General features: G+C 34.5%; 4 protein-coding genes across 4 annotated transcripts in view; all 4 read left to right on the top strand.

Annotated features, from left to right (window-relative positions):
- CBG16436 overlaps window positions 1–4,790 on the top strand; it is a gene marked incomplete at both ends in the record, with an annotated part of 8,621 nt that extends 3,831 nt beyond the window's left edge. The window contains 5 exons of the mRNA XM_045236199.1: window positions 474–661; window positions 965–1,038; window positions 2,399–2,593; window positions 3,374–3,457; window positions 4,626–4,790. Of these exons, the coding sequence (XP_045095968.1) occupies window positions 474–661; window positions 965–1,038; window positions 2,399–2,593; window positions 3,374–3,457; window positions 4,626–4,790 (706 nt within the window). The remainder of the gene's footprint in view (window positions 1–473; window positions 662–964; window positions 1,039–2,398; window positions 2,594–3,373; window positions 3,458–4,625) is intronic.
- A 1,128-nt stretch (window positions 4,791–5,918) lies between these two features.
- CBG16435 lies at window positions 5,919–10,000 on the top strand (the record flags this gene model as incomplete). Its single annotated transcript, XM_002647091.1, has 5 exons — window positions 5,919–6,063; window positions 6,593–6,684; window positions 7,532–7,775; window positions 8,353–8,475; window positions 9,723–10,000. The coding sequence occupies 5 exons, from the start codon at window positions 5,919–5,921 to the stop codon at window positions 9,998–10,000; spliced, it is 882 nt and encodes a 293-aa protein (XP_002647137.1).
- A 1,567-nt stretch (window positions 10,001–11,567) lies between these two features.
- Window positions 11,568–12,831, top strand: Cbr-mrps-33 (the record flags this gene model as incomplete). The annotated part of the gene is made up of 2 exons (XM_002647090.1): window positions 11,568–11,711; window positions 12,595–12,831. 2 exons carry the CDS (start codon window positions 11,568–11,570, stop codon window positions 12,829–12,831), a joined length of 381 nt encoding a protein of 126 aa, XP_002647136.1.
- Window positions 12,832–14,019: 1,188 nt separating this feature from the next.
- CBG16432 overlaps window positions 14,020–15,075 on the top strand; it is a gene marked incomplete at both ends in the record, with an annotated part of 7,614 nt that continues 6,558 nt past the window's right edge. The window contains 3 exons of the mRNA XM_045236198.1: window positions 14,020–14,068; window positions 14,115–14,167; window positions 14,268–14,340. Coding sequence (XP_045095967.1) covers window positions 14,020–14,068; window positions 14,115–14,167; window positions 14,268–14,340 — 175 coding nt within the window. The remainder of the gene's footprint in view (window positions 14,069–14,114; window positions 14,168–14,267; window positions 14,341–15,075) is intronic.

The raw sequence follows: 15,075 nt of genomic DNA, 5'->3' as shown, positions 1-15,075 counted from the left end.
GGAAAATCGTGTGAAAAGTGCACCAAAAATGACCGAAATTGGTCAAAAATCATCAGAAAACGCTTTGAAAATAGCTGAAAATCGCCTAAATCGTCTATATTTCAAAATGCTCTGAAAAAGACCTTAATTCGCTCAAAAATGCTCTAAAACTGACGGAAATCATTGATTTCTTCACGAAAAATTGTCTGAAATAGACGAAAAATGATTAGAATTCAGTTCAGTATCACTAGAAGTCTTTAAAATTTAGAAATTTAACTGAAAATTGCTGAAATTGGTATAAAAATAGACTGAAAAATGGTCCAAGATCTGTGAAAAAATAGACCAAAATTCGTGAAAAATTCTCCGAAATATCTGAAAAATGGACCAAAATTTATGATAAATGCTCTAAAATGGCTGAAAATAGCTGAAATTGGTCTGAAAATGATCATTTCCCGTCCAAAATTGACTCAAAAATCGTAAAATTCGAATTTCAGAGTCGCTGTCACCAAATCCCCTGTGATCTTCATCGGAACCGGAGAGCACATTGATGATTTTGAGATTTTCAAACCGAAATCTTTCGTTCAAAAGCTGCTGGGAATGGGAGATATCGCTGGTCTGGTGGATATGGTCAATGATATTGGCATTTCGGATAACAAGGAGCTCGTTGGACGTTTGAAACAGGGTAAGGAACGGAAAATGACCTAAAAAGGCTGAAAATCGACAAAAAAAATAACCTTGAAAATGGTCAAAAATGTGATTTTTGAGCCTAAAATCAACAGAGAATGCCTGAAATTTGATGATTTTTGAGTCCGAAAACTCCAAATTTCAGTTGAAAACCCCTTTCAAAACGCCTAAAAATCAAGATTTTACCCTAAAATCTGACAAAAATGGCTCAAAAACGCGATTTTTGCACTAAAAATGGCTGAAATCGCTGATTTTCAGCTGAAATTCCATCTTTTTCATCCTAAAACGACCATTATTTCAGGCCAATTTACTCTTCGCGACATGTACGAACAATTCCAGAACATTATGAAAATGGGACCATTCAGTCAGATTATGGTGTGTTTTTTCGGCTTGAAATCGTTATTGTCAGGAGAAAATGGTCCAAAAAACCGAAAATTTCAGGAAAAAAGGCTTTTTCTAGCCATAAAATCAAGATTTTTGAGGTTTTTCTCTGTTTATCTGTGTATCCGGATGTCCGCACACTTAAGATTGCTTTGAGACGTTTTTAGAGTCATTTTTGACACGATTTTAGACCATTCCTCGCCTATTTGGACTCACTTTTTGAAAATTAATTTTCCACCAATTTATGCTTAAAATAGGCTTAAATAGGCTTAAAAAAGGCTTGATTAAGATAAAATAGGCTTAAAATGGGCCGAAAATAGGCTCAAAATAGGACTTGAACAGGCCTAATATATGCTTAAAATAGGCTTAAAATATGCTTAAAGGTGGGGGGACAGGAGATTTTTCGTAGTTTTTTTGTAGCTAGAGTATGCATTCTACCGTCACGGTGTACAACGCTTAATGTCACTCTGCGTACAGCTGTCGTCCTCGCCTTTATGTATGCAATCGGACGTCCGCTTTCTCTTTGCCCGCGTGGCTCAGTCGATAGCGGCGCCGCACCCTCAATCCTCACCCTCACAAGTTCAACTCCTCGAGGGGCATATTTAGACGGAATATCAAGAACATTTTTTTTTCATGTCCCCCCACCTTTAAAAAAGCATAAATTAGGATAAAAATAGGCTCGAAATAGGCCTAAAAATAAGCTCAAAATAGGCTCGAAAAAGGCCTGAATATGGTTTAAATAGGCCTGAAACAAGCTTAAAATAGGCTTAAAATCGGCAAAAAATAGACCTAAATATGCTTAAAATGGGCTTAAAATAACCTTAAAATAGGATTTTAAACAGGCTGAAATTGACTTCAAATCGCTGGAAAATCGTCAAAAATAGGCTTAAAATAGGCTGAAAAGTGGACCTTAAGCTCAAAAATAGGCTTCAAATAACCTAGGAATTGGTAAGAATAGGCTCAACGTAGGCTCAACGTAGACTTGAATATAGGCTTAAAATGAGCCCAAAATATGCCCAAACATGCTTAAAATAGGCCTAATAGGCTTAAAAGTGGGCCTCAGGCATAGAAATAGGCTTTAAATAACCTAGAAATATTCGTCGGAAAAGCTTGAAAAGAAGCTGGGCATAGCCTCGAAATAGGCTTTAAAAAGGCTTGAAATAGGCTTAAAATCGCAGGAAAATGGTCAAAATAGGCTGCAATAGGCTATTTTTGACTAGTTGCAGTCAATTTAGGTCATTTCCAGCTTGTTTTGAGTCGATTTACGGCATTTTTAGACCATTTTTAGTCAATTTTGAGTGATCTATTCGTTTATTTTGACCCAATTTTGAGCTGAAAACGTCTTTTTTTGCAGAGCATGATCCCCGGATTCGGACCGGAATTCATGAACAAGGGAAACGAACAGGAGTCGGTGAATCGTCTGAAACGAATGATGACAGTGATGGATTCGATGAGTGATAAGGAGTTGGATCATCCGAAAGCATCCGAGCTATTCACAAAGGAGCCGAATCGAGTGGCACGTGTTGCCAGAGGATCTGGGTGTTTCCAGGTAGGGAATTGGCTTTAAAAACAGTGAAAATGGGCGAAAAAGACTGAAAATCGAGGATTTTTGAGCTGAAAATCATGAGAACTAAGCTAACAATGACTGATTTTGACTGAAAATCGACGCATTTTGAGCAGAGAAATGAAAAAAAAACAATGGAGGAATGCGAGCAAGAAAGACTGAAATGTGAAGAATTTCGAGCCCAAAATGTCTAAAATTGAGCAGAAAAGACTGAAAATTGACGAATTTCGAGCTGGAAATCATGAAAATTGAGCGAAAAATCGAGCCCAAAATGTCTAAAATTAAACCAAAAAATTCCATTTAAAAAAAATCGAGCTAAAAAAACAAAATTTTGAAAATGACTTAAAATTGCTGAAAATGAGCAGAAATCTCTGAAAATCCATGATTTTTGAGTTTAAAAATTGCAAAAATCGAACTAGAAATGGCTTCTGAAAACGTTGCTCATTCCTAAATTATCACATTTTAAGCTGAAAATCATAAAATCTGAGCAAAAAAGACAAAAAATCGCGGAAAAACGCTGAAAATCGACGAATTTTCAGCAAAAAATCATGGAAATTGAGCCAAATATGTCTGATTTTGACTGAAAATCAGTAAAAATTGAGCTGAAAATGACGTATTTTGGCTGAAAATCGTCGATTTTCGAGCCCAAAATGTCTAAAATTGAGCCAAAAATTGCCCAAAAAGGCTGAGAATTGGCGAATTTTGGGCTAAAGAAGGATTGCTCATCCTTAAATTCCTAATAAACTGTAATTTTTGGAATTCCAGCAAGAAGTACGAGACCTGCTCAGTCAATACAAGAAATTCTCGGATGTCGTCAAGAAGATTGGATCGATTAAGGGATTGTTTAATGTGAGGTTTCTTCTGTTTTTTTTTTGGCTGAAAATTTGGCTAAAAATCCATATTTTAGGCTGAAAATAGCTGAAAATTTCGAATTTTTGGATTAAAAATTGGTGAAAACAGCTGAAAAATGCATATTTTGAACTGAAAAAAGCTGAAAAATAATTTTTTTTCCCAACGGAAAATAGGGAATTAAAGGTTTTTTTTCTAGAAAAAATGACGATTTTTAGAGTGAAAATCTCATTTTTGGAGTTTTTTCCTAGCTGAAAATTGCTCTAATTTTAACGATTTTGGCTGAAATTTTTTGAAAATTTTGAATTTTTAAACAAAAAAGTAAATTTCCGAGTTTTTCTCTGAGCAAAATGAACCAAAAATTTGAATTTCCCGCACAAATTTAGCCTTTTTTTGTTTTCTAAATGGTGGCCTAGAAAATTGGAAAAAACTCGGCCACCGAAGTGATTTTTCATGAAAAAATCTGATTTTTCACATTTTTAAGTTTGGAATCGCATGATTTTAATGAAAAAATCCGAAATTTCAGACTTTTTTCTAGCGGAAAATGGACTGAAAATTATGAAATTAGGGGTTTTCAACTGAAAAATGCTGAAAAATCCATATTTTTGGCTTAAAATTTGGCTGAAAATCGACATTTTAAGCTGAAAATTCCCAAATTTTGCAGGGCAACAATTTGACGATTTTCGACGACTAAAAATTGGCTGGAAATTGTAGAAACATTTGAATTTTTGAACAAAAAAATAGTGTATTCTGGTGCAAATTTATTTTTTTTTAAAAAGTTGCATAAAATCTTCTAAATTCAACCAAAAACATTGATTTTCTAATTTTTTGAGAACAAAATGAGCGCGAAATTCGAATTTCCCGCCCAAATCTAGCCTAGAAACCATGAAAAACGGCCTAGTGACCTAGTTTTCCAGAAAGAAAAATCGGCCACCTGGTTTTCGAACTAATTTTTCATGAAAAAGTTGATTTTTCACATTTTTAAGTTTGGAATTGTATGATTTTAATGAAAAAATCCGAAATTTCAGACCTTTTTCTAGCGCAAAAATGGACTGAAAATTATGAAATTAGGGGTTTTCAACTGAAAAATGCTGAAAAATCCATATTTTTGGCTTAAAAATTTGGCTGAAAATCGAGATTTTAAGCTGAAAATTCCCAAATTTTGCAGGGTAAAAACGGCGATATCAATCCGAAGAACATGAATCCGGCGAAGATGGCTCAGTTGAATCAGCAGATGGCAAAAATGATGGACCCCAGAGTTTTGCAACAAATGGGCGGAATGGGCGGTCTTCAGAATATGATGCAGCAGATGGCGAGGGCCGGGAAAATGTAGAAATCGCGGATAATTATTGACTCTTTTTTTGTCATTTTCAGCTCTTTTGGCTCCTCAAAAAATCCCCAAATTTCTGTTTTTTTTTCTCCTCTTTTCCCCCCTTTTATCCTTTTTTTCAGCTGTTTTTGGCCTATTTTTGAGCCCCAAAATCTGTATTTTTCCAGATTTTCCCCCATTTTTCTTCCTTTTCAGCCCAAAAAATCTCCAAGTTTCTCTATTTTTTCCCCTCTATTCCCCCCATTTTTCAGCTATTTTTGGCTCCTAAAAACAATGTTTTCCCCCCTTTTTTTTTGTCCCAAAATCTCTAATTTTAGCCCATTTTCAGCTATAATCGAACCCAAAAATCGCTATTCTCTTTGTCCTAAAATCTGTATTTTTTCCAGATTTTTGACTTATTTTGTCGCCATTTTTGGTCATTTTAGCTAATTTTTGGCTCCGAAAAGTGCTGTTTTTCTTCTTTTTAGTCCCAAAATCTCTATTTTAAGCCTATTTTCAGCTATTTTGGCTCCAAAATCCCCAAATTTTGTATTTTTTTGTTGTTTTTTGGTTAGAAAACTCACCATTTCTGGTCATTTTTAGCTATTTTTAAGTCCAAAAATCGCTATTTTCCTTCTTCTTAGTCCCAAAAATCCACAAATTTCTGTATTTTTTCCCCTATATTTCCCCCATTTTCAGCTATTTTTGACTCTAAAAATTGCTTTTTTTTCATTCCAAATTTTGAATTTTTGCTATTTTTGGGTCCAAATATTACCGTTTTCGGTCATTTTTGGCTCTAAAAATGACTATTTTTCCCTCTTTTTAGCCCGATTTTTTCAGCTATTTCTGGCTCCGAAAACCCCCCAAATTTCTGTATTTTCGCCCCCTTTTTTCCCCTGCAATTTGATGTTTTTAGCTCGTATTCTGTGATTATAGAACCTCTTAATCAAAAAAAAAACTGTCCTCTTCCAGACCCCAAAAACTTGAAATTCTACTATTTATTGTACTTTTTTCCCCTTTTTTTTCGAATCAAAAAATATAATAATTTCCTTTTTTTTCACCCATTTTTTCGAGTTTTTCGCCGTTTTTTGACGATTTTCCGCTATTTTTTTGGGTTATTTTCAGCCTATTTAGACAGATTTTCAGAGAAAAATGCCGCCAAAAACGAGAAAAGCGAAGAAAGAGGACGGCGTCGAGCAGGACGAAGAAGTCGCTGAGGAGATTCTAGAAGAGACGAAACCGGCGAAACTCCCGGAAACTGATAAGGGATATGAGAGGAAGATTGTGGTGGCGAAAGGTAGAGGATTATCTGAAAATGGTCCAAAAAGACCCTAGATAGGTCTTGAAATAGCTGAAAATGGTCGAAAATCTGCTTTTAATGAACATGTTCTAGAAAATTCTAGAAAGTCTTGAAAAAATTGAAATTCGTGTTTCTAGAAAGTCTTGAAAAAATTGAAATTTGATTACTGTAGTTTTCGAAAATTTCTAAATTCCAAACTACAGTAGAATCAGATTACTGTAGATGTCGCGATTTAAGAAGAAAAAAAGGTCAACATGGGATTTTTTGAGGATTTCTGTAGCTCAGGATACGGTAGTTTTCAATTGCAAAGGTGGATGTGGATTACTGTAGTTTCTGAGAGAATAAAAAAAAATTTAGGATTACTGTAGTTTTTGAAAATTTCTAAATTTCAGAATTTTCTAGAAAATCTGAGAAATTTCCAGTTTTTGATACTGTAGAAAATCTCGAAAAAAAGCTCTAAAGCTGAGCAATCCACAATCTAAAATTGCTCATTCTAAAAGAAATCCAAATTCTTCTATTTTTTCAGCTGGAAGTCTTCCAAACAGCCGTATCATCAAGCTACGTCATCCGAAAGAGGGATGTGCACTCTTCAGAATTTCAGAGGACAATTTCGATGAGGTTAGTTCAGAAGAAAAGCTCTCATTTTGATAAATTTGCCACTCCCAGGCTCGTTTTACCCTAAAAAGTCACTCAAAATGGTCCAAAATTCGTCAAAATGGTCCAAAATCCGTGAAAAACGATCTGAAATCTGCGAAAATGATCCAAGAATCACTAAAAAATCGTCTAAAATTTATTAAAAATGGTCCAAAAGCCTATGAAAAATGTGAAAAATAAACAAAAATTCGTCCAAAATGATTCAAAATCCATTAAAAAGTGGACCAAAAATCGCCAAAAATGACTGAAAAATCCAATTTCCCCCCAAAAAATTTCAAATTTTCCATTCAGATTCTCGCTATGATGTTCAACTAACCGTTAGTTGGAAAAAGTGGGAGTTTTAAAAGCTGGAAAAGTCGAGAAAATAGGCAAAAATCCATATTTTTGCCCGAAAATCTCGAATTTCGTTTTTTTTTTGAGCCTGAAAATCGTATTTTGAAGTTTCTAAACATTAATTTTGTTTCAAAAACATACTTCGTTGAGTAGAAATGATCCAAAATCGATGAAAAATAATTCCAAATCCAAGAAAAATGGTCCAAAATCCAAGAAAAATGGTCCAAAATCGATGAAAAATGGTCCAAAATCGATGAAAAATGGTCAAAAATTCGTGAAAAATGATTCAAAATTCATGAAAAATGGTCCAAAATTCATGAAAAATGGTCCAAAATTCATGAAAAATGATTCAAAATCGATAAAATATGGTCCAAAATTCATGGAAAACGGTTCAAAATTCATGCAAAGTGGTCCAAAAACCGCTAAAAATGACTGAAAATCCAATTTCCTCCAAAAAAAAACCCAAATTTCCATTCAGATTCTCGCTGTCAACGACGGTCACCGCTCGTTTTTCTACGGAGAAAGTGTGATTGAGAACGGCACGATTCACGTGTTCGCCGCCTATAATCCCATCTTCATCTGCCTACCGTACCTCGAGAAAATCGAGTCGAAATTTGTGGAAATCGATGAAATTCTGAAGGATGAGCAATACGAGGATATCAAAGAATTGGCTGGAAATCAGAGAGTTTTGAGGACTTTAGAAGTGATTTGTGATGTTAAAGGTGAGGGTTTTGGAGCTGGAAATGGCTGAAAATCTGAAATTAGACATCAAAAATTGCTCAAAATGGTTTGGAAACGGCTGAAATCGATCTGAAAAGTCGGAAAATTGTTTCAAAATCGACCCATAATGAGCTAAAATTGACTAAAAATAGCTGAAAACGGACTGAAAAGTCTGAAAATGAAGCTCAAAATGTTCGGAAACAAGCTGAAATAGCTCCAAACTGAGCTCCATAGAGCTTGAAAATGTCAAAAAGTTGACGGAAATGAGCTAAAATAGCCAAGATTAGGTTGGAAATGGCTCAGAAATGAGCAAAAATAGGCTCAAAATAAGCTGAAAATGAGCCTAAATAGTCTGAAATTAGGTGTAAAATGTGTCAGAATTGAGCTAAATTTGAGCTTATTATAGATTAGAAATAGTCGCAAATATGCTAAAATTGGCTCGAATAGCTCAATAAAAAAAAACACCCAAAATTGCTCGAAATCGATCAAAACAGGCTGAAATTGCCAAAAAAAATGGAAAGAAATGGTCCAGTTTTAGTCCTGAAGGGGCCCAAAAATCCAATTTTCTCATTCTTCCAGACGTTCTGAATGTGAAGCTGTTCCGTCTGAATCGTCAAAAGATGCTCGAATGGATTTCCGGAAAATTCGAATCGCTCAAAAAACAAATGGAATCGGATGCGCATAAATCTCTGCTGGATTGTGGTAAGGATTACTGTAGGGATTACTGTAGTTTTTGCAACAAAAACGCTCGAAATTCCACGTTAGATGGGGGATTACTGTAGACGACAGTAAGATTTTGACCGAGTTTCACTAGTTTTTTGGCAATTTTCAAGATGATTTCAGCCCAAAATCTAGTAGGATTACTGTAGTTTTAGAAAAAAAATTCCCACGTTGTATGGGGCTACAGTAAGATTCTAACCAATTTTGACCGATTTCACATTAATTTCTTGCTCTTTTTGAATTAATTTCAGCGCACAGAAAGTTCGGATTGGATTACTGTAGGCTACAGTAAGATTTTTGACCGTTTTCACCTATTTTTTAAGCTCATTCTCAGATCTTTTTGAAGATTCCTGCCAAATTATAGTTTTGAACTTTTCAAATTCAAGAATTAATTTTCGAATGACTCTGGACCATTTCTAGTCAATTTTCGACGTTTTTTGACGAATTTTGGGCTGATTTTCAGCGATTTTCAGCCTATTTTAGTCCATTTTCAGTCAATTTTGACCACCGAAACTTTAACACTAGCAAAATCAATTTTTGGTTAATTTTGAGCGATTTTTGACTATTTTCAGCCAAGTTTTCAAATTATGAGATTACTGTAGTTACAGTAAAATGTTGACGATTTATGGCTTTTTTGATTTTAACTGAATTTTGGCCAATTTTTAGTCAATTTTCGACGTTTTTCAATGAATATCGGGCTCTTTCAGCTATTTTTGAACCGTTTTTGAGCTATTTATAGTCAATTTCGAACAATTTCTGCATATTTTTAGCTATTTTCAGTCAATTTTTGAATCCCGATCCACAGGTTTTTTGACTCAACTTTTAGCATATTTAGACGATTTTTGACCGAATTTTTGCACCTGAAACTGCAAAAATCTAGTTTTTAGTGAATTTTTGACATTTTTTGACGCATTTTTGGTCATTTTTTAGCGATTTTTGACTATTTTCACCCAAATGTTCAATATTTGAGATTACTGTAGTTACGGGTAAACTGGTGACGATTTATGAATTTTGAGATTTTAACGGGATTTCGGACCGTTTATAGTCAATTTTCGAGGGTTTTTGACACATTTTAGACGATTTTGAGCTATTTTGAGCGATTTTAGAGCTATTTTCAGCCAAAATCATATTATTTTTAGTCAATTTTGAGTTCTGAAATTCTAGAATTTTTGTTCTTTTTGAGCAGATTTTGACCGAATTTTCAATATTCTCGAATCTCCCATTTTCAGCGGAAGCCTACGATCGTCACGTCTTCACGTTCCTCGCCGACTTCCTCTCTCCAGAATTCTCTCAAATTGTCAAAAATCACCTAAAAATTCAAGAAGCGACGTCATCTGAGAATGTGGACATGAGTATGAAACGACGTGCCACCGAGGAGGACGAATTCTTTGAAAAAGAGAAACCAGCGGCCAAAAAACCAAAAGAATCGATTCAGACGAAGAAACTACAGGCGGCGTCGAAGGGAACCAAATCGATTTCCTCATTTTTCGGGAAAAATACCAATTAGGAGGCGAAAATGGCGATTTTTGAGTGAAAAAATGGGAAAAATCGGGAGATTTTGAGCTGAAATTGTCTGAAAATTGAAATTTGGAAATCTTGAAAATCGCGCCTAAGGCGCACCAGCCAGCTGAGGCGCGACAAACATGCTGGTTTTGAGCTCATTTTGAAGCTCTCAAAGTGCTGAATTTTGTATGCAAAATCGGAAATCTCAATTTCCGAGCTCCAAAATGAGCCTAAACACGCTTAGAATTGAATTTATTTGGACCATAAACCCCCTTCGAATTGCCCCCAATCAACACAAAACTGAATTTTCCGATTTTAGCTGGAAAATAGTTTGAAAATCGTTGAAAATGATTTTAATTCGGAATTGGCGCAAAATTTGGGACCCGGAAACTGAAAACAAGACGTTTCCAGCTCAATTTTGGCATTTTCGGGATTACTGTAGCTTGGAAAGTACGCAAACATCGAATTTTTCGAAAATTGAGATTTCGAGCTGCTTTATCGAATTTAGACTAATTTGACTATGGGAAAAACGAATTTGGTGTTGAAAACTACCCAAAATGACATGTTCCCGGTGTTTGCGGACTTTCGAAACTACAGTAATCCTTTTTAAAAAATCAAAATTGAGCTAGAAACCCCTTCAAAACGTCCCAATTCAGACAAAACCAAAAATTTCAGATCTGTGAGATTGTGAGCTTTCAAATGAGCCCAAACACGATGCAAATCGGTTGATTTTGTTCACCCCAAAACACGCGACGCACGACCGCGACGCACCCGAAAATTAGAATCTCACCGAATCGTGGCGTGTTTGGGCTCGTTTTGAAGCTCTCAGTGTACTGAATTCAAATAATAATGTCAAAATTCAAAATTCGCTAGTTCTGAGCATCAAAATGAGCTCAATAACGACGATTTTCGCTCAATTTAGTTGAATTTTCATGATTTTTAAGTCGGAAAATCATGAAATTTTATTTTAAAAATTTGCAAAATTTGGTCCAGATTTTCAGCTCAAAATTCCCTCGAAAATTCCATTTTCCCCCCATTTTTATCCTATTTTTATGTCGAAATTCTTGATTTTTTTCTGTAATTTTATTCAATTTTTTATGCTGAAAAATTCGTTTTTTTTTCCCATTTTTATCACATTTTCTGACTGAATTTTTGACCTCTTTTACACCAATTTTTATGTCAAAAATTATGATTTTTTGTTGTTTTTTTCTCCCTATCTCTAATATTTTTTTCCAATTTGATTCCCATTTTTTTTCTCATATCGATCTTTAAAATTTCATTGCTCATACACATTCCTGTGAATCGATTAAAAAAAATACAGTATGCATTTCCTCGATTCTTTGAATTTTCAAAAAAATCTTGTTTTTGGGTCAAAAATCCCTATTTTTACCTATTTTTACAGGCGTTTTCAGAGGTTTTAGACCGAATTTCAGCCGAAAAAAATCTTAAAATTTTTCACAAATTTTTTGGTTGGAAATCCTATTTTTTGCTCTAAAAACGTTGAAAATTCGATTTTCAGACCTATTTTCAGCCAAAAATCCCATTCAAATCTGAAAATTCGAGAATTCCAGATGGCCTCTCGCCTGGCAGCATCTCGAATCGTTCACGCCGGCCGTGGATTATCGCAACCGACGGCGTTCGGAAAACGAATGGATCGATTATCGAATCGAGTTTGGGGAGAAGTGGTCATGCCAACTGACACCAAGAGTTTGAAGGTGTGAAATTGGCTAACAATAGGGGAAAAGGGCGGAAATTTGAGGATTTTTGATTGAAATTTTCAGAAATTTCTGGTTCTAAATGAGCTGGAATTTCTGATTTTCTGAATTTTTCAATTTTTCAAATTTATGAATTTTCAGAATTCCAGAATTTCTAAATTCTCGTAATTTTTCGTCGGAATTCACGAATTTCGAAGAAATTCGAAAATTCTGACTGAATTCAATGTCAGATTTGAATTTCCCATGAAAAACTACCCTAGAAACCACATTTCTCTGCGTCTCTAACTCTCAAATTTGAGTTTTCGGGTTACGGTAGCGCCGATTCTGTGCAAACACCGGACCTCACGACACAATGCACATTTCGCTCGGAACAGGTCGTTGTAAGGGTAAAAAGAGGCGGAGAACTCGAATTTTGATATGAAAACTGTCTAGAATTGATGGTCCCCCGGAAAATTTCAAAATTTCAAAAAATTCCCGAAAATTCGAAAAAATCCGGAAATTCTGACTGAATTCAATGTCAGATTTGAATTTCCCATGAAAAACTACCCTAGAAACCACATTTCCGCGTCTCTAACTCTCAAATTTGAGTTTTCGGATTACGGTAGCGCCGATTCTGTGCAAACACCGAACCTTACGACAAAACGCACAAATCACTCAAAAATAGTCGTTTTAGGAAACTCTTAGTCTACTGAATCTGTATTTTGCCACTAAAAATCGGAATTCTCAAATTCTGAGCTTCAAAATGAGCTCAAACACGACAATTTATGCTCAATTTGGAAAAAAAAATTTGAAAAAAAAAAGTTTTTCCATTTTTTTCGTAAATTTCGGAATTCTAGAATTTTCGAATTTTTAACTCAAAAATTGCCAATTTCCCATATTCCAGGTGGTGCGTGTGATGTCAGCCGAGCCATACGAGACAAAAGAGCAACTATCGCCGGAGTACTATCCGAATCTTCCCATGTTTCACTATTTGACGAAAATGCTCCGCTTCCACGGACTCTTTTTCGATGATCATGTCGTTTTTCGAAATGTTCAGGACAATTTGAAAACGATTCGCGGAAAAGTGGTCCGTCCGCCGATTGGACAGGGAAAACGCGCTCAATTGAGAGGGAAGAAATAATCGATTGTGTGTTTTAAAGGATTTTTGAATTTTTTTTTTGTTGGTTTTTTAGTAGAGTTGTTGAATAAAATACGTTTTTTCAGAAAATTTTCAGACTTTTTCCCAGAAAAAATGAGCCATTTTCAGCGATTTTCAGACAATTTTCAGCCAAAAATGAAATTTTCAGCCTAAAGAATTTTTTTCGAGAATTTTGAGTATTTTCAGCACCTTTTTCAACTAGAAATTAGCGATTTTCAGCGAATTTTGGCCAATTTCCAGCCAAATTTGACTGAATTTGAAGTTTTCAAGATTTTGCTTATTTTTGGGAGTTTTTTCTGGAAATCTCAGTTTTTATTGATTTTTTTTACAAATTTTCCATATTTTCACCAAGTTTTTCGACTGAAAACAAGTGTTTTTCAGCGATTTTAGGACAATTTTCAGCCAAATTAGACAAAATCCGGAAATTTTGAGATTTTCACGGTTTTTGACTATTTTTTATTGGAAAACACAGTTTCGGATAGGTTTTCAATGAATTTTCAATAATTTCAGAATTTTTTCGAACCAGAAACTGGCCCTTTTCAGCCAAAATCGACCAAAAACTGAAAATTTAGATTTTTGAATTTTCGATTTTTTTTCTTGAAATTTTAATTTTTAAAGAGATTTTTTAATGAATTTTTTATATTTTCACCAAGTTTTTTGACTAAAATTAAGTGTTTTTCTGCGATTTTCGGCTAGTTTTCAGCTGAATTTGACAAAATCTGGATATGTTGAGATTTTGATACTTTTGAGAGCTTTTTTTCTGGTAATTTCGCTTTTTTTTAGATTTTTAATGATAAAATTCGCATTTTACACATTTTTCTGCCTTTTTCGAACTAAAAATCAGTGATTCTCAGCGATTTTAGGTCAATTTTCAGCAAAATCTGAACAATTGGCGAGTATCGATGTTTTTACCCATTTTTCGATTTTTTTTTGCGAAATTTTCGAATTCTACATTTTTTCTGATAGTTTTAAATTAATTTTACAGACAGAATCATTGATTTTCAGCGATTTCAAGCCCGAAAATCGCTGAAATTTCCGATTTTTCGCAATTGTCCAATAGAGCGCACTTGCACCTCCAAGCCAATTTTTGAACAGAATTTCTTCGATTTTTGGCGTTTTTTTCCAGCGATTTCAGCCAAACAAAATGCGATTTTTCAGCGATTTTCAGCTATGAAAAGAGCAATGGATGGCAATGGAAATCAGGCGAAAAAGGCGAAAGGTTTTGGAAAAAAAAAAATTTTTTTTGGGAATTTTTTTTGTTTCAGATACCGATTTGTTCGGTCGTCCACTGAAGAAAAACGGGTCATGGGAGTCGAAAGTGAGTTTTCAAAGCTGAAATTGGTTGGGCGGGAAATTTGAATTTTTCCAAAAATTCAAAATTTTAAATTTTTTCAAAAATTCAAATTTCAAATTTCCAGGACAACGGCGATTTGATGATTTTCACACATGACGAGTGTGAGGGAAGAGCCAAAATCGCTGCTTTCGATATGGGTAAGGCTGAAAATCGCTGAAAATTTCAGAAAAATTTTTTTTCAAAAAAAACCTTTTTTTTTAATTTTTATTTTTTTCAAAAAATTTCTAAAATCAATAAAAATCAATATTATCAAACACCAAAAATCTGAAAATTCAGAAAAAAATTATATGAAAATTTCAAAAAAAAAATTTTTTTCAAATTTTTTATTTTTTCAAAATTTTTTTAAAAAAATCAATATTATCAATCAATTTCTTCATTGACCAAAAACTGTTGGAGCAATTGCTCAGCATTAATTTCTCCAGAATTTTGAGATTCAAAATTCGATTTCCCGCCAGAATTTGGCTTAAAAAGTCGCCCGAGCCTTCTGGAGCTTCTTCTGAATCCGCCACGACGTCTTCTGGATTCTGAGAATTCAGAATTCCACGTAGCATGTCTTCTAGACTGAATTCTGAGCCAGATACCATCGAATTGGGAATCGATTTCTCCTTTTTTGAGCCCAAATTCAATTTGTGGCGGACCAGGAATCGTTGGAGCCATCCGTTGCTCGCCTGGAATATTGATTTTTAGAATTTTGAAATTTTTTAAAAAATTTTAAAAAAAATTTTTAAACATTTTTTTTGTGAATTTCATGAATACAGCGTTGTAGCCACATTTTCTGGATTTCTCATGTTTTTAGCTTCAAAATGCCCCCCAGCCGCATCTCCAACAAACACACTCTCTGCCTCTTGAATTTCCACACCGTCATTTCTCAG

This window comes from Caenorhabditis briggsae, assembly GCF_000004555.2.
Source record: "Caenorhabditis briggsae complete genome, chrIV, whole genome shotgun sequence".
NCBI classification, from domain to species: Eukaryota; Metazoa; Nematoda; class Chromadorea; order Rhabditida; family Rhabditidae; genus Caenorhabditis; species Caenorhabditis briggsae.
This window is presented reverse-complemented; position numbering and strand designations above follow the sequence as displayed.